The sequence below is a fragment of the Phalacrocorax aristotelis genome, chromosome 6, assembly GCF_949628215.1.
Source record: "Phalacrocorax aristotelis chromosome 6, bGulAri2.1, whole genome shotgun sequence".
NCBI lineage: Eukaryota > Metazoa > Chordata > Aves > Suliformes > Phalacrocoracidae > Phalacrocorax > Phalacrocorax aristotelis.
The window spans coordinates 5,744,416-5,765,047 of NC_134281.1; the positions used below are offsets into that span (position 1 = coordinate 5,744,416).

At 42.6% G+C, this 20,632-nt stretch overlaps 1 protein-coding gene across 18 annotated transcripts in view; it reads left to right on the plus strand.

Moving 5' to 3' along the window:
- The window catches only part of FOXP1 (forkhead box P1), a 390,881-nt gene that overhangs the window by 224,436 nt on the left and 145,813 nt on the right, over positions 1-20,632 (plus strand). The window contains exon 1 of one of the 18 annotated variants that reach the window (XM_075095668.1): positions 13,865-14,138. The exons of the other annotated variants lie outside the window; for them this stretch is intronic. Within the exon in view, the coding sequence (XP_074951769.1) occupies positions 14,106-14,138 (33 nt within the window). The 5' untranslated portion in view covers positions 13,865-14,105. Of the gene's footprint in view, positions 1-13,864; positions 14,139-20,632 lie in introns of those variants that run through there. 18 annotated transcript variants of the gene reach the window in all.

Sequence of the window (20,632 nt, forward strand, 5' to 3'; positions counted from 1 at the left end):
TATTTCATAAGAGCATTTTGTTCAAATCTTTCCTCTTTTGCCACCTGGCACTTGTTTTGTCGTGGGGGGGCGGAAATCAGTGGTGGGTAGTTTGAGCTTTGCTGTTGCGGTGAGTTGTGCGTTCCCGTGATGAGCGTGGCTGAGCAGTGGAACCTGGACTTACGATGGCTTGTGTAAAGCGTCTGTGCTGAACTTTGGTTCCCACTTTTTGTGAAATTTATGAATTTATAAGGACTGGGAGCTCTGTTAGCATGAGAGAGGAAAACAGAAATGCTTCAGGTTTTTTAGGAAGTTTTAATGGGTTTACAAACTTGTAAATATTTTACCATGGAAAAATACTGAGCACCACAAATGCTCCTGTGTCTGAAGGACCAGTGTACGGCGTGAGCACTCTTGTAGTAAGCGCAGGGAGGACTTGTAGGACAAGTTTTACGCTGCCCGTGTTGTCTTAGGGTGATTCTGCCGTGCGGGGAGACAGAGTGATGTGATGCTAAATTACTTTAGCATTAGCAATCTTGTAAAATGTACTCTTAAGCTGGGAGGAGCAAATGTGAGGATGAGTTCTGCTGTGTATAATAAAACCAAATAGCTCCAACTGATGATTATATATGTGTAATCGTGAAGTAAGAAAGCCAAAGCAATACAAGCGACTCTTCAGGGACAGTACATCTGTGGAAGAGTTGGATGAAAATGGAGATATATACAGGAGAAATCACCCCCAGACCAGACTGAAAGGGAAGGAAAACCCTTTCCCGCAGCGTTTTGGTACCTGCTGAGGGTGGGAGAGGTGGCCTTCCTGCTGCTGCTGGCTCCACAGGTGCCAGCGGTCGATGTCTCGTGGGCATGACTGTCAGGACGAGGTGGAACGGGCAGGGTTTTGGTGACCTGCCTATAAAACCTGGAGTAGGCATGAAGGTTTCCTGGGTCATTGGACTTCCTAAAAAGATCAAAAGTGAGCATTTGGTATGGAGTCAGGCAGTGAGGCTCAGGAGCCCACGGTTCCCACAGAGGCAGAACCAAGAGACGGGGCAGAAAACCTGGGAACGGGGTACCAGGCAGAAGCCTGGCAACACCCGTTGGCTCTGAGGCATGACAGAAAACATCTGGGAGGTGATAAATGGGTGTCGGAGTGACCCACAAGCTGCCTGTCAGGCTGGGCGAGGGAAGCTTGGACAGAAAGCATGTAATGATGGGGTGACTCTTGTCTACCAAGGAGTAGAAAAGGCTCATGGGGACAAACTGCCTTTTAATGTACACGCTCACAGCTTTAGTTGCTTCAGTGGTTTCTGACGCCTACTCAAATAGAAGGTTTAACGCTTTAGTCCTAGCCAGGTCTTTTTTTTTTTTTTTTAGCTTATAAAATAAATACTATTTATTGTGTTTTATTTTTATCCTCAGGACTATTCATTAAATTGTTCTTCACTTCATTAGCAGAAAAACAAGAACATGAATTGAACAAAGAGAATGAAAACAAAGTTGAATTCTGATGTATAGCAGCAAGGCACCAAACGCTGTGTTGCACGGTGGCAGAAATACAAACCTCTTCACATCAATAGCAAGATCCACTTTGATACCGTAACTTCAAGTACTGCCCCACGAGTATAAAATTCAGTATCTTTTGTCTAATCCAGAATGCTTTTGAACTTTTAGGAGGTATGACTTTAATAGTAATTTGTTGACAGATTAGCTGCAGAGATTGCGAAGAGTTTATTTTGCAGAACTGGCAGGCTCGTATCAGTGTTCTCTTAAAGAAAAAAACACACACTGCTGTTTTGCAATTGCTTGCATTTATTGACAGCGTGCGCTGAGCAGGCAGAATCGGAATGTTTGTATAATGTAAACCTATAGCTTGTCTGACGGAGTGTAGTGTACTTTTAGGTAGTGCATAGATTGCTTGATAAAAAGGGTTACAAGGTGACTGTGTTTATGACAAACTGGAATAGCGATATAAATGCAACTGGTACGTGGAGAAACAAGGAGGAAGTTTATATAAATAATTGCAGAGAAGTTTTGTTTCTTCACTCTGTCTTTCAGCTGAACTATACTGTAATTGCAAAGTGTCACTTCAAGCTTTCTGAAGAGTTTAGATAAATACTAGTTTTGCCGTGTGTCCACAAAGTAAGGAAAGAAGGGGTTTTTCCCTTGGAAAAAAAAAAAAAAAGAAAAAAAGATTGCATTATACATATTTCACTGCATCCTGGTTAGTACTTTTTACACTTTTATTTCCACTGAATGTATAGAAATGAAAAAATAAAATTTTCTTCATGTATAGGAGGTAAAAAGAATGTTTGACAGACATGAGAAATTTGGACTAGGTTCTGGTCTCTGGGCCCAAGTCAGTGATTTCTTCACAGTCGGTCTCACTGACTGCAGTTGGGGTGTTTGTGGTACGGATGCGAAGTTGCCACAGTTGGGCCCTTTGGCAGTAGCTGTTTCGAGAAATGCTGAGATGCGAAGTGTTTGGCTGAGGGAAGCGAACTCCAGAGGGAATACGTGGTTTCTTCAGATTTTGTTCATGTCCAAAGACGAGGAAAATGTACAAGAAATGGGGGTTTTAGTGTATTGTTGAGAGGCTCCTTTAATTGGGCAGATCAGAAAGAAGATTTGACTAGAAAGAATTCTGAAAATATCACAGTGCGAGTTAAAGTAATGCCTTTCTTTTTCTTCTGTTTTTTAAGTAGTTTGGTGAGTTTCATCTTGTTTCAAAAGCCTGTGGGGAGAGGTTACAAACTGCATCAGGAGCTTTTTGGTCCCATTGATGATGATGTGGATTTATCTCTTTAGAACAAAAGTGCTAAACTAGATCCAAGATAAAGCCTTTGTTTCATATTGACATAACTGGGTTAGACCAAATTTGTTTGTTAGACTTTCAGGGAGCATCCGTGTTGAGTCATTTAGTCCGAATAGACATAAAGCCTAATTATTAAACTGCCGTTGCTATTGAAAGAGCCATTTGAAAGTATAGATTAAACTCCATGCAGTCTGTTGGGATTGCGTCTGATTTTTGTGTCATAGTACGCTGATAATTGATGATTACAACATCGTGGAAAAAACAAAAAATCACTGCATTTGTAGAGCTTGTGCCTTTTCATCAGAGAATGTGAAAAACAACTTTACGCTCCTGGTAACTTTGTGCTTTTATCGTTCAGACTTTTCCCCCAAGTTCTCCGATCTCCCAACATTGAACGGAAGGTGACATGATGTCTTTTTAGTCATTCAAATCTAATAACTTTTAATCTGAAGGTTAAGTAGTGAGATATAAACTAAGAGATGATAATATCAATTTTATGTTCACTGAAGGGCACAATATACCTCTTTCTAGTAGAGGGAAAATTGTGCGTAAAATGTCTTTTGCTTTTCAATGGAAAAAGCTGTGGCTCTGAGAGCTTAGGAACGAAGCAGCGCTGGAAAAATGAAATAAGTTTTAACATAGGCTGGCTACCTTGCCTGGATTTTAGAATCAATGATTTTTTTCCTTAATAATTCAATTTTTAGATCTCGTGTCAATGAACCATGCTGAGAACATTCACACAGCATTCTCTATCCTCACTATTACTAATGCCTTTGTTATAACTACTTATTGACATCAACAAGACTTAAATTTTCTCTAGCTGTTGAAGGGTAAGGGGAAACTATCACTTTGTTGCACTTGCTGAGATGAATTTTTTTTCTTTGCCTTGGTTATGTTTTATTTTGCTTCTGAGGTCTTTGATAAATAACTGCATAAGTCTGAGTCCTCAAAGCACCTTGACATTGGCACCCAGAGCTCTGCAGTTGTGTGTGCGGATACAAGCATGTACATGCAGAAGCTGGGTCATTAGACATGTAATCACCTGAATTATGTGCACATCCAAATCCAGAAGTCCTCTTTAGGCTATGGATGTCTATTTCTGGAGATTTTTTGTTATTTTTGGGGGTGGGTGTTGGGTCTTTTTTTACTTCTTCTGGTAAATTAAGATCATGCAGTAATCGTTTAGGTTTATGTGGGCTCTTTGAAGAGATGTAGCTCCTGAAATATGTTTGCTGGTTTGTGTTTTAGCCTTGCATCTCATGTGAAAATTCAGCAGTGGAATGTTTGTTCCCAGCTGTTTTCGTAGGTGTGCACTCTCCCCTTATATTTGCTTATGCTTACTCATAAGCAATGAAGTTACACATTCAGGAGGGCTGTTTAGGGAAACTCCACAAAGGAATGCTTTAAAGCTATTATCCAGCCTGTGTATACACTGCGAATGAAGTTCAGAAGGCATCAGATAGAAATTGAAAAGTCTTATTTCAAATGATTGGTGTAATTCAAATTATTAGAGGCTATTGATCTTCGTACGTTACGGGTTATCTAATAAGCGGTGCAGCCAAACCTGGGATATGGCAAACTTAAAATGGTAGCATGCCTGGGAAGGCATGAAGCAGTCTTTAATTCGTGTGGAGCTGTTCGTCATTGTGGCTTTTAATGTCACAAGATGCTTAATCTTGTGCCTAAATGTAAGGGCGTGAGTAGCCTGATTAAGGTCGCTGCCATGTCCCATGCCTGTAAAATTAGGAATGTGCTTAAGCACCTTGCTGAATTAAGGCTTAAGTAATTTCACACCAATAAGAAGTTGCATGGATTGCTGGTATTTTAGAAGTAGTCTAGCTGTATTTGGAAACGCTGCATGTAGGGAGATTGTTTGGCAGTGCCTTAGGAGCAGCGACGGAATTGCAGTGGTTTTCACTAGCATAGCCGTTGATTTCAGTGGAGTTTTGTCTGACTTAAATACATTTAAATGAGAGCAAAATCAAATGCCCTGGTTTCCTGTGTTATGTTCTTTCTCCTGTGGAGCTCCATTGGGTGTCACAGCAAGTGAGAAGAATATCAACAGTATTGTTGTAATTTATAACAGTAATGCAAATAAAGGTTGGCATACGAAGTAAAAATGCAAGAGTCATGAATGCTCTTCATGAGTTTATTTAACTGTATAGCAGCCCATTAATTAAAAAAATTAACAGAAGGTATTTTTTGGAGGCTGAGTGTAAACAACAACACTATATAATGACAGTTTTGTAGGATTAATGTTGCTTGTTTTGTTGCTGCTCTCTGTATTTTGTTAGCCGTGCTCCCCACGTTTTCAAAACATAAACTGTATTTGCAACCTGTTTTAAATAGCACAAAGGTATCCTTTTTTCCCCTATAAAAGCTATATATTGTGTCTGTAGAGTGTCTGTGAAGTCAGTGTCATGTCTCAGACATTTCTGAAGCCCCGGGCAAGTGCCAGCTTTATTACAAGTTGGGCTTTTCAATTTATTTTTAATCATATTTCTTCTTTTTCTTTTAAGGGGTTTTCTTTTCTTTTTTTTTTTTTTTTTTTCCCTGGCTACTGAAAGTGTAAGGCTGGTAAAGCAAAGGTTGGAGAGAGGTAGGCTATTTAATCTACCTGGCAACGTGTTGCAAAACTCATCAGTGCGGTCCTCCCCTTCGCCCCCAGCCCTCAGTGTGTGTTCCCAGGCAAACCGAGGAGAAGGATGCAAGAAATGGATATAATTCCTTGTGTTCTGTGTGCTGACCTAATCCTGATTCTCATTTAATGACCTTAAGGATTGAGGGCTGGGATTGTTATAGACAGAAACATCACTGGGCATGCAGGGACGCAGGAGGCGGTTGCATGCCTGGAGATGGGTCATTTTTGCTTGATAGAGCACTGTATTTCCGATTTTGGGTGACCTCTTTTGATCAAGCTTCAAGGCTGAACTAATTCTTCTATGCGTGTTTGGAGCCTTCTTACCTTATTAAATGAAATAAGCAAGTCTTTGAAAGGATTTTGTTCCTTTCTAGCAAGAGTCATCATTATTGAAGGGCACAACACAAATGTTTCAAATTTGGAGATGCAGAGCAAGGTCACAGTTTGCCTCCAGATTCTGAACTAATCAGGATTTTATTTCAGATAAAACCTCTGGGGCTGATACTTAAAAAACACAACTTTTAACTGGCATTACGCAATTTGCTATGGGTCGCTTAGCCAAATATTTGTGTATGGGTCCTTTTTTTCTCTCTGTGGTTGTTTTTTTTTTTTTTTTTTTTTTTTAGAAAGACTTGCCAAAGTTCAGGTGGGATTTCAGGCTTTAACAAACTCTACCTGGAAATTAAGTGCAGGAAAGGAGGGGGGGAAATATCTTGTCTCTTTGAATTAGAGTGATCACAAGCTAAAGGAATGCGGTCGCTGTTGACGTGCTCAAATGAAGTTTTCCTTACATTTTCCTTGTTATTATCACTGATACCAAAAAACCTCTGCCAGGAAAGAACTGCAACACTGCGAAATGTTGTAAGACCACTGACTGTCTGACATTCATGCTTTTTTCTCCGTTTTCTAGTAATCAGAGAGATACGTGCTAAAACAGGGGTAGGGTCCCTAGCTGCTCACAAGGGCTGTGTGGGCAGAGGGTGGCTCTTCCCTAGTGCCTTCTGGCATCCTTAATCAGCAGCAGACCCACAACTTTGGGGGTTTTGGCTGCTCTCTCACGTATAAAGCTAGGGCATTCGTGTTTTTAAACTATCATCGTTTTGTATTTTTGTTTCCACATAATTAAGTGGTTCACTGAAGGAGAAAGGTCAGACAGGCACGGGGAAGGAGAAATGGAACTTGTTATGAAGTAGTGGGGCCCAGCATCTTGCAGGAAAAACTAGAAATAAAATGGTGTATAATTCTCCTTACACATGGGAAAGCACTGGGAGCGCTCAGATCCTCAAAGGCCAGTCCCAGCAGTCTCCAGGAGACTTCTTCTGGCCTCTGCTTAAATGAGAAACTAGGTCTAAAGATGAGCTCACCTAGGAGAAGCTCTGGTTTTGGGAGAGTGGCTGTAGTTTATCTTTATTTTGTTGTACTGCATTACGTACCCGCTCCTATACTGTGTCAGTCCTCGTCTTGAAACTCGGGGAAGGACGGACAGGTGCGTAAGGGAAGCAACTGTTGGGATTTTGTTGGAAAGCCTGCAACATTTTTGATGACGAGGCTGATTAAGGCCCTGCTCTGTCTCATTATTAATTTTATCCTCAGTTGCAGGTTAGGTAGGTTGTGTGCTCTTGTGCAGTAGAAAGTTCCCCCTGGGACTGTGTAGTGCACTTGGAGTGTACATGTGGAGCGGGTTGGCCTGGGCGAAGGCATCAGATCCGCTGAGCATGCGTGCACGGGAGCTCCGGTTCTGTGGCAGGGATGCTCTGTGGCTGGAAGAAGCCACACGGTCCACCGCCTGGAAAAGGTGGCGGTGGCACGCACTCGCAGCCGTAGGTGTAGTGCTTTCTGTAAGGTCACAGGGAGGGTTTGTTACAGGTAAACCTCCCTAATTCCTGCGTTCTACTCTCTGAATAGGCGCGGCGGTTTCTTCACAGCCATCGTCCCAGATGTGGCATCTGGGTAACAGAAGCGTTGTTTTGTTCAGGGAAAACAGTCTACTCCATCGCCTCCCCATAGCTGTAATGCTGTATTACAGATCTGAAAGAAAAACCCTCCAAGTCAATAAACAACAAAAAGCAGACTTATCTTTTATAGCGTTCTTGAAACAAATATAAGGTTATAACACTAAAGCGGGTTTTATTAGATCTAGGCATGAATCCATATTGAAGAAATAATCCACTGCTTCTTTTCAGCTTCTTGTCTTTTTAATTAGTGCCGGCAATGGGATTGTTAGCTTTTAAGATATGGTAAATACGAGCCTATTAATATTATTGAACGTAATACTCAACGAGGTACAGGGAATGCTGGTAACTGTAGATATTTTATAGAGGAGCTAAAAGTGGGCCATTTTCTGTTTGACAAGTCTTTCATTACGACTGCCAGGCTGAAGCCTGTGATGGCAGCCTTTTCCCTGGTCCCCAGAGCAGCCATCCCGGCGGGCAACATGGGACCCTTTGTCCCGTAGTCCCAGCCGACGGGGTGGGTTTGAGCCCCTTGGCAAGCATTTGGAGTTTTTTAAAAATAGTTCTGACTCCTCCTTTTCCTTGAGAAATGATTCACCAATTCCTCTGCTTAATGCTTTTTGAAGTGTTTCACTCTTGGTCTCTTAACTTGGGCAAGGACTGGATTATAAGGGTTTAGCAGTGATTAGCTCTGTTTACAGTATTTTTTTTTCCTCTGAAAGGTATGGTGTTTGCTTTGCTAAGGGGTTTTATTTTGCAGAGTTTCTGTTGACCACCTGCTTTTTTTCCTAATTGGTTACAAGGACAATTGCTAGGCATAATAAATAAAAGATATGGTCTTCCAAGGCTGTGTCATAGGGACTGTATGTCAAAGATTCATAAACTGCGAGCAAAAAAACTATGTGCTTTTCCCTGGGGGCAGGGAAGCGCCTGCTGTGTTCACTTTTGGGGATCCTTCCAAGGTCACCTAGAGCCTGTGTTAGTAACTCCTCTCGTGCTGGCTGATGGCCTCGCTGCAACCACACGCAGAACAGGGCACCCCACCAGCCCAGCTTTGCTGTGAACTCCTCTCTAATCTTACACCTTTTTGTGGATTTTGGAAAAATAGGTGCTTTTTTCCCCCCAGTCTTTCTGTGCAGGCCAAAGGCAGGAGTAAGCGTATCTTTTGACACTCCTGAGTCTGCCTCACCAGTCTGTCAATGGAGGTTTCACTCCTGCCCAGGCAGGGTCTTCCAGTGCTCAACTCTCCGTTAGGAAGCTTCTTCCCAACGCCTGACCAAAACACTCATCCTTCAAGTACAACTCTTCCCTCTTGTTGTGTCTGTAACGGGCGGAGAGCAGATTGTCACCTTTCTCTTTACAGCATGGTTTTTCATATATGAATGCTGTTTCCATGTCCATACCCTCCGCCTTCTCAGAACTTAAGCAATCTCAGCTCTGTCCTTGTAAATCCTGTTTTCCAGAGCTGTGATTCTTCTGGTCGCTGTCCTCTGGATTCTCTCCAGTCAGTCTTGTGTTCATCTTGAATTGCAGTGCTCCAATGACATGATCCTCCAGCTGAAGTCTTGCTGGAGCAAGTGGAGGCAATGCAGTTCCCAAAATATAACTTGCAGGCAGTGCTCCTGTTTATGCATCTGACTGTGGTACATGTAATGTTTGCAACTGCGTGACCCTGTTGATTCATACTCAACTTGTGATCCGCTGTAATCCTTAGGCTTTCCCCCACCCCCCCCCAACGAAGTGCTGCATAATCGGTTGTCTTCCTTGTTGTCTTCCTTACAAAGTTTGGGTATTCCAGCTGAATTGTAGCATCCTATAACGTACCCTCAATAAATGCCATCCCATTTTTACAGACAATTTCTCCGCTTTCTCCTCCAACGTCTTTGCAGTCGCTCCCAATGTAGTATCATCCCCAGATTTTGAGTTGTCTGTTACTTCATTTGTGTTGTTATTAAAAAAGATGGACCTCTTCAGCACACGTTTCTTGTCTTCCATTCGGAGTGACCCATGGAGACATAAACCCAATATACAGTAATTTTGTTAAGATTATGTTTTCCTAGCTTGCTTATGAAAACGTCTCTTGAGATACTATCAGAAGTCTTTACAGTCAAAACACAGGACTTCTGTTTTTCCTCTGTTCCTCTATTCCAAAACAGATGCATGTTTTCCCTTTCATTTTAAAAAACTACCCACATCTTGGACTGACCTGTTACCTGCACTTAACGTTCAAAACAGTGTAGACATACCCATGTTGCCTTCACTGGGCAGGACAGAGCAGTGGGAAGAGCGACCAGCCAGCACCTGGCTTGTTCCAGCCTCTTTACAGCTATTGCACCAATTAACCAAACTAATGTAAAGTGAGATTGTTGGAATCTTATTAACTACGTAACTCACCCCAGCCAAGCCTTAAACAGCTATAGGAAAGATGCTTTCGCAGGGGCAAAAGTAGCATTAACAAAAAATACAAAACACCAGATTCTCAGGTGACTGGTTTTCCTAGTGGAAGCTCAAACTGGGTTTGCATAAAAAGAACACCCTAGGAAGGATGTGCCTGGAGACCCCTCGCAGTAACCCATCCCTGTTTCTTCTTGTGTATGCCATTTCATCTACTGGTTCTTTCAGAAGCACAATCTTAGCCCGAGGAAGTCTCTTTTCTGTTGTTTTCAGGCCAGAATCTGGTCTCAGAAGCTGCTATCTTTGCCACACACCGTGTCCCTCCATCTCCAGTCTTGTATCAGATCGTCCTTGGAGCAAAAGATGAGCAAATGGTGTGTCTTCCCATTTAATTGTGTATGTCAATGATAAATCTTTTGAGAAGACTCAGGCCACGTGTTTCTGAGTAAGCTGCATCTCAGTCCGCATCCTGACCCCTGTCCTTCATCAGTCTCTAAAATTTGAAGGGCAAAACAGGTTTAAAGAGAGACGTGGGGTGGGGGTGCGAGTGTAAAATCTCATTTCATGTTTAATGCAGAGTCCATCCAGAACCCCTCAATAATAACTGCCGTAGCTGTGCTCTGTCATTTGGAGGCCACTATTTCCATCTTTGCCAAGTCTCTGTCGTCCACAAGACAAGACATCTGCAGTACATTTGTTTAAAGCAGGGAGATGACAAGCATTGAAACAGATGTTGGAAAACAGAGCAGCAAAAGGCCTGCGCTAAGTGAATAGCCCATAGGGTCTGAGCTGTTTGATGGCTGATTACAGCGTGAGCCAACTGTTCGTTCAGAGCAGGCTGAACCCAGGAGATCCCTCTGGTAAGAGATGCACTTTGCCAACATGTGGTGCTGCCTTTGTCACCGTACCTTTTCACAGGTACCTAGGGAAAACACAGGGAAGGGGATCATCATTCAAAACCCCTTAGATGAGTAACACACTTGCTTATCCAGGCTGAATTGAATCCTAGTTACGAGTTGAACCATTGGAAAGCATCAAGAGCGTGTCTCGGCATCCAACAGCCAGTATCACTCATTAGTTTGAATGAAAAGCCTGTGTGCAGGCTCTATCAAAGCTACAGAGAGTTTTATCATGATCAACATAAAACAATATTCTGTCTGAAACCTCTGCACCATATTGCCATACGAAAAGCAGCTAATGTCTAGTGATCCTTGGTATATGAAGCAATTCAGGTTTATCACAAGCTGACATATTATGCTTTGACAGCAAAGAATCCCTTTCGTACCTGATCTCATGTTTCCTAAGACCAGCTTTTCACCTTCTCTGATCTTGTCTTTAGGAGCTGATCCCTTCGTGCTGGGGAGATACAGCTATTGTTAAATGAACTCATGAAACCTGGGAGTATTTACGTTTTAGTAATCTTGGGTGAGATACAGACTTGCCGAGTAAGGGAGCCGGCCTGGGGCTCGGTTTGTCAGTCCTGAGGATGGGAGGTAGGTGGGAAACTCGCCCCTACCAGAGAAAAAAAAATACGCCTTTACTTTATGCTCTCCTGTGTGGTGGGCAGGGACAGGCACCACAGGAGCGACGGGCATCCAGCAGGTAGGACCGTGGTGCCTGACCAAAGCCACCGCAGCTTTTCAGGAAATCTCCGGCATGCTGTCCTGTAAGGTGATACTGCTTTTTTTTTTAAGTGACACAGGAAGCTACCAGTTGAAGGATTGATAATCTTTTGCGGAGAGGAATGACATTTTTCTTTTTCTCTCTAGCCCCTTGAAATCTCCCTATTCAGGATCAGAAGAAGAAAGGCTGGCCACTGGCTGGTGATGCCACTGAGGTCCCTTAAGGTCAGAGACACACAGGACAAAATGAAGCCCAGGGCCGTGCTGGAGCAAGTACTCGGGCAAGCTGGGAATAACCCCAGGACACTCTGCATAGGCATGTGTTTAGGTTTGTGCTCCAATTATCTGATTTTTGGTCCTTGCTGTATTTCTACCAGCAATATATCCCGTGCAGCCAGTTGAGGTGGTGATTGCATTGCAGTCACGTCTTGTTTGCATGCGTAAGTCCACCTGCCATGGGGATGCTAAGGATCCTGAATGATAAGGACACAAGGGCTTCCCCTTTCTCCAGGGTTAAGACGTGGTCAGGCCCCACGCTTGGTGCTTTCCCAGAGCAGGAGAGGCTCCTGTGCACCCCAGATTGGCACTGATGGAGGGATCTGCATCATGCCGTGTACACTGGTGTGGCATTGCTGATACGCGTCGTGCATCCGGAGATCACACCATCCACTGCTACCTTAACTAAGGGAAAGGAGGATGGGGTTCTTCAGGCTGTTTGAGCTGCCTGCAGATGTGCTGTCTGCTAATGAAAGATTGTTCAGCACAATCACATTTCCATCTTACCCTGGTAGAGGGAAGGAAGGGATATGTGCCTCTCCTCCTATTCCGTTTTTCTCTGTCTGATTTTTTTTCTTTGTGGTGTTATGGACAGGCAGTAGGCGACAACCGTGGAAATCATTACTAGATTGCCCTGGTCTTTATGGGGACTTGAACCATTTACCAAAAGGATTTTATGAAAGGACTGGCTCCCATATGTCCGAGTGAAAATCACTGGGCTGTGCTTGAACCTCCTTATGTCATTATTGTTTATCCAAAAGGATGAAAGGAAGAAAGATCCGGAACACCTGGAGAGATGAAGGGAAGGAGGGCTCCTCTGAGCCTGCCCTGCAGATTCCTTACCTGACCAGCCTGTACCCAGCCACAGATGTACCACAAATTTTGCCAGAAGAGCCAAGGGGTTTTCCTTCTGCCCCAAAAGCTACTGCCGTCTGGGGAGGTAGGGAGCTGCTCGGAGGGGTTTTATTTTCAGGAGATCTTGGCTGACACCATAATTTCACAGGCACCAGCCAGGGCACTGCCTGTCCCTGCACGGGGCATCCTGTCCAGCCTCTCCCCCTCCCTCTCCGGAGGAGCTTTGGTCTTCAGGTCTCCATGTTCCCATCATCTTGAAACGAGACAGATGTCGTGCAAGAGTTAATGTCTGCCAAGACTTTGAGTTGAACACAGAATTGAAAGGAAGCCAGGTGCATAAGGATGCTTTTGGTCCTCTAAAATGGATGTTCCACTAAATAATGAGGAATTCATTAAGTGTAAAAGATCTGTTGTTATTTATTTAGAAGTGTATTGTTCCCAGGCTTGGGCTTACTGTTCCCAAAGCTGACTTTCTGCGACTTCCAGGTTGCCAAGCAGTGCTCGCTTTGGGCTTGGCCTGGTTTGGCTCTGCTCAGATTTCCCCAGAATCTATTTTAGCTTTGCAGAGGCCCATCCGGGCAGCCGGTGCATGAGACCCGAGTCCACTGTGCCCCTGCCCAGAGGTGGCCCAGGGACTCCCCGCTGGAGCAGGGCCAGGACAAAACTCCCTGCGACATCCCTGGGGTGTACTTCTCCGGGTGCCCACCACCCCTCAGGGCTTCAAACACCTTTGTTCTTCCTAAACTGCCGTAATTTAGGTTGTGTGTGTGGATTAAGACACCAGACCTCAGTAATCTCCATTTCCAAATTAAACTGCCCCTGCTGCAGGAGGTCTGTAGCCCTGCTGGGGCTCTTGGTGAAGCCAACTGAAGGCAGGGGAAGATCGAGGGGTTTAGCTGCTGAAAGTGCAGATTGTCTTCACTCACCTCTTTAGAGGAAGCATCGGGAGAAACATTTCTTAGTCTCTAATGCAGTTATGTTCATGGAAAAGAGTTTTCTGACCAGGTACAAGCAGATGCGGTTGAAATAGGCCAGCGCTGCTACTCGTATTGAAAGCGTTTATTCCGGGCCTTAAAATGAAAAATGCGATGAGATCGTTACGCGGGAAAATATTAATAAATAATTGATCAATAGTAGAAAAGGACTCTTTCTGTAAATAAACTTCAGTGTAATTAATAGCTCTGTGTTTTCAGTAGCGTGCATGCAAACGAAGCCGGGGATGCAATTAACGTGTCGGGGGCCTGAAGGACATCTGCAGATAAGGGTTAAACAGTGTATTGAAGCTGAACTCATGAACCTGGTTAAACTGCTGGACTTGTTTGTTTCAGTAAAACTTTGTCTCTGCTGTGCACGTATTTTATAGCATTCTACAAGAAACACTTAAAGTCAGGTTTTTAATATAATGTTGGTAGCAAAGTATGAAGGACAGAGGAGGTAACAGAGAAGGCAACTTGCTAATGCAAAAGCAGTGTACTGAAAGTCACTTTTATTTCTTATTTATAATCTACATGCACACTCTGGATAATAGATGACAACGCTCATTCAGTACTTTAACTTCAAAGCAGAGGGAAGGCATGGATGACAGAGCTGGGAGCTGGAACACAAAGGTACTAACAACAAGAGGAAAAATGCCTGTTTACTGGATTGCATTTGTTAGCACGCTGTCTTCAGATATTGTTCCCCCAGGAATAGTGAGAATATGTGCTGCACGAACAATGATTTAACATCTGAAAATGGTACTTAAAGAGTTTTCTGTCTGGTAGTAATGTGATGAAGGCTTCTGAATGGAACCTGGGGACTTCATTTCTTCTATTTATCTATATGTCTCTCTGGTTTTAGTCAGCGGTAATTGCATATTTAACCCCTTAAATAGGTTTAACCCTCTCAGCACCAACTTTTTTTTTATTTTATTTTTGGTCTCATGTCTGCTTTTGTTACACTACAGCTGTGCTGCTCGCGTTCCTTGCCAAAAAATCAGAAAGACAAAAAGGGATTTTGGAGAAGTTGCGGCCAGGGAAGTGCATCGAGAATAACACCAAGCTCCACCTCTCTTTCTCTGTTTTCCTCCTCTTCCTTTTTTTAAGGAAAGCAGTAGATAATAGCACCAAGGAAAGTGTTTTAATGGGATTCAGTACAGCTGGGAGCCTTATAGCAGAGAATGAGAGGGAGAAAGAGAGCTGTAATGAGGGGGGAAGTTGCAGATAGAGCAGTAAATCAACAGTATAAATTTGCTGCTTACTTCAGCACTCTACTTCTTTGCATCTTTCTCAATTAGCACTTGTTCTGGGGGGCTTACTTAATAGCTTATGTGAAACAAATATTAACATAAATTGTTTAATTATATCAAAATCTTGAATTCCTCCAAGACGAAAAATTGTTTTTAGCTAGGAATATATCTGCAATAAAACATCATCTAGTTAAAGTAAACGAGCTCTAAGGAAAGCCATAAGATTGTAGCTGAGCTACTTTTACAGTTTATTTTCATGGTATTTAAATTATGATACCAGTGGGTATTTTTAATTAGTGCCTCTTTAAAGTGTGCACTTGTCTACATAAGCCATTTTGGCAAATTTGACTCATTCATACAGTGGTTGCTGTAAAAGAGGCCAGCACAGCCTGCAGGAATTTGAATTAAAAGTTTCTGCAAGCTGTTGTCGACATGACCACATCTCATTAACTTAAAAAATGGAGATTATTTGCCTGAAAGCTTGATTTGACTAACAGTAATCAAATATTAGGCTCAGTGGAGAAGGAGGAGGAAAAACAGCTTCGCTGTTGTGATCTATATCTTTAAGTGTTGTGTGGTTCACTTTAAATAGCTATGTCATATTTCTGCTTTGACAAACATAACAGGGGAAAAAATAATAAGACATATGGCTTTGTGAATAATCCAGGGTTAGTTTTATTTTCCAGTCTGACGTATTATTTACTGAGTTTACCAAGGATAAATATAACTTCTCTGATGATTCTAGCATCAAGAAGAATTAATTATCTTGAACAGTTTCCCCTGAATTGTCAAAGTTTAAGTATGGAAATAGCTTATATCTCATGATTATCTTCATCAACTGTTAAATAGGCATGAACCTTAAATTTGTGTCCTGGTATCATTTAACTTTTAATAAAATATGATGAGGTAGGTTGCAGAATTTTGCATAAAATGAACCAAAATAGAGACGTGCCTTTCTGATCTTGGGAAGTCTTTAAATAGCTTGTTAAATAAAATAACTGAGGGAAAGAAAAAAAGAGAGAAATCTATCTTTTATGCAACAATTAAGGTATGGGAGTATGAAACTTGAAAATGCTTGTTCTCGAGAAAGAGGTAGGGTCAAAATTCGGCATGATGCGGTTGTGTGTTCTCCTGTTACGTGGAGGACAATGTCATGCCTAGGTGGAAGCTGTGGCACACGTATTTTTAAAAAAAAAAAAAAGAAAAGGTGCAGTTAAACAAAAGAAGATAAAGTCTTGTGCCTTTTTATGTCTTTGCACTGAGAACATGTGCTGCATTTTACTAAAGGAACATGAGCCTTGAATGTAAGTAACTGGTTTTTGCATTAGGTACTCCCTGGAGGTAGCAGAAAAATATCATGTCCCTGCATGAAATGCGAATGTGAAATCTACCAGAAAGAAATATTTATGACCATTTTATGCTTGATTAGACTTGGATGACATCTGTTAGAAGACAGGGACTGGACAAAGAGAGAGACGCTCGGGGGCAAATGTTAACAGAGTTGTTTAGATGATGCTGGGGCAGGAGCGTCCATTTACTGCCAGGCAAAACATAGGAATTGTGTTAGCGGGAGTGCAGCTGACAGGAATTCGCTGTGATGGAGACACTGTAAACTGACGGGCAGAAATAGTAAAATGCAGCTGTTGATATTCGCGGCGCTGCCACGATTTATGGGCAGGTATCGCAGCTAAACACAGATACTGTAACTTCCTGGGAGCAGATGCATTAACAAAGTTATATAAATGTGAGTCAGCTATAAAAAAGCGACATCCTCACTTTTTAAAGTCGTTATTCCGCCAGGCTGCACAGAGAGTTGGAAGGACTTTCAGAAAGAAAAAAAAGAGCTGGATTTTTTTTTTTTATTGTAAGTCTCTGCAGAACACGCTGCTCTGAAGCAATCAACCTGATTGTTTACTTTCCACTCCTCGCTTCGTCGCTGGTGCTTTTCCCCACGCCGGGCTCGGATCCTGCTCTTTTCTGAATGAAACGTGCTCCTTGGCCGCATCTGCCTTTGCAGGGGGGCGGGAGGGACGGGCAGCGCTGCCCGCGCCCGGGTGCGGGCACCCCAACCTCCCCGCAGCGCCGGCAAGGCAGCCCTCCCAGCGCTCCCATCGGGTGTAAATCTTTAACTCCCAAGTTTGACAATTAATCAATTGTTAGCCTTTATGTGTTTTTAATGTTAAACTGTTGTTTACCAGCTCTGCAGAAGCGGGTTTTATGGCTGGAGGTACAAACACTCACTTCGCTCTGGGTCTTTTCCCAGCTTTCTTTTCCTGTAAATTTTCTCTGTCTGGAATGCTTATGGGAAATGTTATTTTGTTTTTGTTTGCAACAGCTCCGTTGTTTTGATTTTGTCTGAGTGGTATGGAAAACAGTACGTCACTTGGAGTGGGTGTTTTGTCTATTGGCCATTTGGCTATTGCACATATATTTCTCATACTTATTACATGATGACAAGGGAACCCAAATGGCATAATTTTCCAGTTGAATTTTGCTTTCCAGTTTAATAATAGTGAAAGGAAAACAAAGTTAATAGATTTAGCAGTTTTGATGCTGCTCACATGCTGATAGATGCCTTTGGATTTTTTTTTTTTTCTCCCTGTGGTTAGGGGTCTATTTAGACAAAGGTCAGATTAATGCATGTATCAGTTTCTATAATAAACTGCGTAAGGATTATGTTACACATTTTGCATACAGTTGTGAAAAACCGTAATCTAAGTACCCAGCCCCATAAAAGGGTAATAAACAACTTCAGTATCATCAATATGATTAGTCCAGGACTAATCTACCCTAGGCTAGTCCTATGACTAGTCCTATGACTACTCTACCCTGATTTTTTTAGGCAGTCCGTAACAGAAGAAGTAGCAGCAGATGCCTTGTAATTGAAAAATGATCTGAAATAAATTTTGCACTTGAAAAGAGAACACGGCATTCTCCATGTAACTGTTTAGCTGAAGAGATTTGAATGTAAGATACACCGATTCTTGCATAGTATTTACCATGTTGGGAAGAGAATATCGAAAGACCACAGAATGCAGCTTTAAGAGCAGATAATTTTTATGTATAGTGCAGAAATATAAAATGGAAAGTATGATTAATTTTTCAATTTCTCTCTGCAGATATCTAATAATTGTGCCCATGGACTGCCAAAGGCTCCCATTAAAGATTTAAAATGCAAAGAAAGGTAGAATCAAAAAGATGGTATTTTGGATTAAATAATGTAAAATAACTGTAGGGCAATAGCAAAGTGAAAAGCTATTGGCAAAATAAAAGCGTGGCGTCAACTCTCCTTGAGACAGACTTAAACATTTACCCATTCACGTGCATTTTTTGTAGCTGGGTTTAAAAAATAAAATAAAAATACTCGAAGGTTGCTTAAGCCAGGTGTGATTGTAAAATACATTTTTAGGCTTTCAGGTTTTGTATGCTTGTTCACAACACAGTGCTTAAAAATACAGTCTGTGATCCTGTGTTGTAGAAATCTCCATAAATACAGTGGCAAGGGTTGTAATCTGTTGTCCAGCATTTAAAAATATGTTAGGAAACTCCACGGCATAATGTTTCTTTTGTTAAGTACCAACAGATACAGGGTGCTCAGAAAGCATTTTGCAACAGCTACTTGGGAATGTGCTATTTTTGTTAGCCTCGGAAAAAGGGATGCTGCAGCCGTAGTATATAGAGGCTGTCAGAAAGGTCCAGCTGGACTTTTCCTCCCTTTTCTGTACTGTCTTTATCACTTTGCTCAGTTCCACATAATAACATCTTCATCTGAGATTGCTGTGGCACAGGGGAACTGCATTTGTTGATCAAATTTGGCTGGATAACACTGTGATCTCGTATCCTGAAGTGCGGAGATGTGCCTGGAATACGTAAGCATAAAGCTGGCCCCTTGATTGATTGATTCTGCCTGTCACAGAACAAGATAACTGGATCAGTAAATACCCTGTGCACTTCAACTTCATCTACACAATCAAAAGTGAGGGCATCATGGGGCTGAAAAACACCGAGGCATGATGGGAATATCTACATTTCAGAATGATAGCCAGGAACTTGCGAATAGCGAGGAAGAAAAGAAAAATTTTTTATTTTTTTTTTTTCCCTGTGTGTTTGTACACGAACAGCAGTGAAAAGCACATTAATTTCTGTGTGTTTGCGGTGTGTCTGTCTCTCCGTGGATTTATTTCAGCTTCATGTCGGTGTAACGCTGCTGCTGTTGCCGGTGGTGCTAAGCCAGCATAAGGCAGGAGTAAAACAGATGAATCAGGTTACGGATATTTCAGGGAAAGCATTTTATTTGGGGTCTCTTGTATGAAGGTGGCGTTTTATCAGATAAACCGTAATTAAGTTATGCAACTAGCTGGGGCGATTTGCTACTTTGACAACTCCTAGAACCGTTCTGAACATCCTGAATTCATACTGCAGGATCCAGCTTCATTCTGGGAACTGAAATTGAATCTTAAATGAGAATTAAGAGTGGAGGTGACAAAAAAAAAAAAAGGCTAAAGACGACAGGTGGCAACATTTAAATTAAAAGGCCACACTTTTATCCAGCAAATGGAATACAAGCAAAGCAGCCAGGTTTCTCAGAGGTTCGTTGTGGTTTTCAAGGGGTGCTTTTGGGCTAGAAAATAACTGCCCGAACACAATTTTAAGAAATTCTGAAGATCGGTGCTCCCCTTCAAAAGTGTGTGTGCGTGTCAAGTATTGCTGATAAAACTAGTTCATCCATCTCTAGCCTACCGTGTCGTTTCTCCTTCCCTGCCACTCCTGCGTCGCTCGGTGGTTTGAACGAGGCGAGATGGCAGAGCCAGGAGGAGATGCCAGCTCAGGTCGCCTTCGCTCCACGGCTTTAGCAACGGCGAGATGGGGTTAGTTACCTGCCCCGTCTCCTTCTCAGAGTGATACTTGGCAAGCACGAGGTGTTAAAGCCATAATGAGCATTTGCTGGGCAAAGCCGGTGTGGTCGTGTAGCTCAGCACCTCACCTCCACGGAAGGGAATCGCTGTGTAACTGGGTAGGGCAACACCAGCACCGAGGCAAATCCTTAGACTCAAGGCTGCAGGGTTAGGCAGTCCTGGGAGCAATTACAGTGCTTTTGCTTTTAACTGTTTTCACAATTTATTATGAGAATTAACTGTAGCATTTAATCTGGCACTTTTATTTAGTGCTTCATTTGCCTAAGGCACAGATCAGCACGACTTTCTGTAAAGCACCTACAGGGTTCCTTCAGGCACCTCAAAAAGTAAGGGGAGCTGGGGAGTTACCCTTTTGTGGTACCTGAAGACCTGCTCGCCCAGAGGAGCCTGCTCAGGGCCGTGCCATGCTATTGCATAAACCAAAAACGCTTAGGCAGAAAATACTGCCTGTTTATTTGGAAAATTTATGGATTCTTCTGCATCTAGAACCATTTATATCTGGCTATGGTTTCGATATATGTATCACTCCAAAGTACCATATTGAAAGGATAAAATGATTGACTGTGGGCTCGCTAAACAATAATCATGTCTCTGTGGGCTTTCTGACATCCCATATATTGGAGAAGGTTGCAAACAGTATGATGGGGTACTTTGCATCTGCTTCCTTTCCTTATCTACATGGTGACAACAGTTGACTACTCAGTACTCAGTAGCATACGGAGTTCACAGTCTTCTGGGTGTAGCTTTCAGCGCTTGGTTTGGAGTACCATCACTTTACGGTACTGGCATGGTTCGCTGAATGTTCTGGATAAATGACTTGAGGAAAATTTGACCAGCAGTATGAATGGCCTTTTCCAACATGGGCTTGTACCTCATTTTCCAAGATTGCCTCAGGACAATCTGCGCTTTTTCATCTAGCACCTCCCTTTTCATGGAAAGGGCGCTCTTCCTTTTGGAG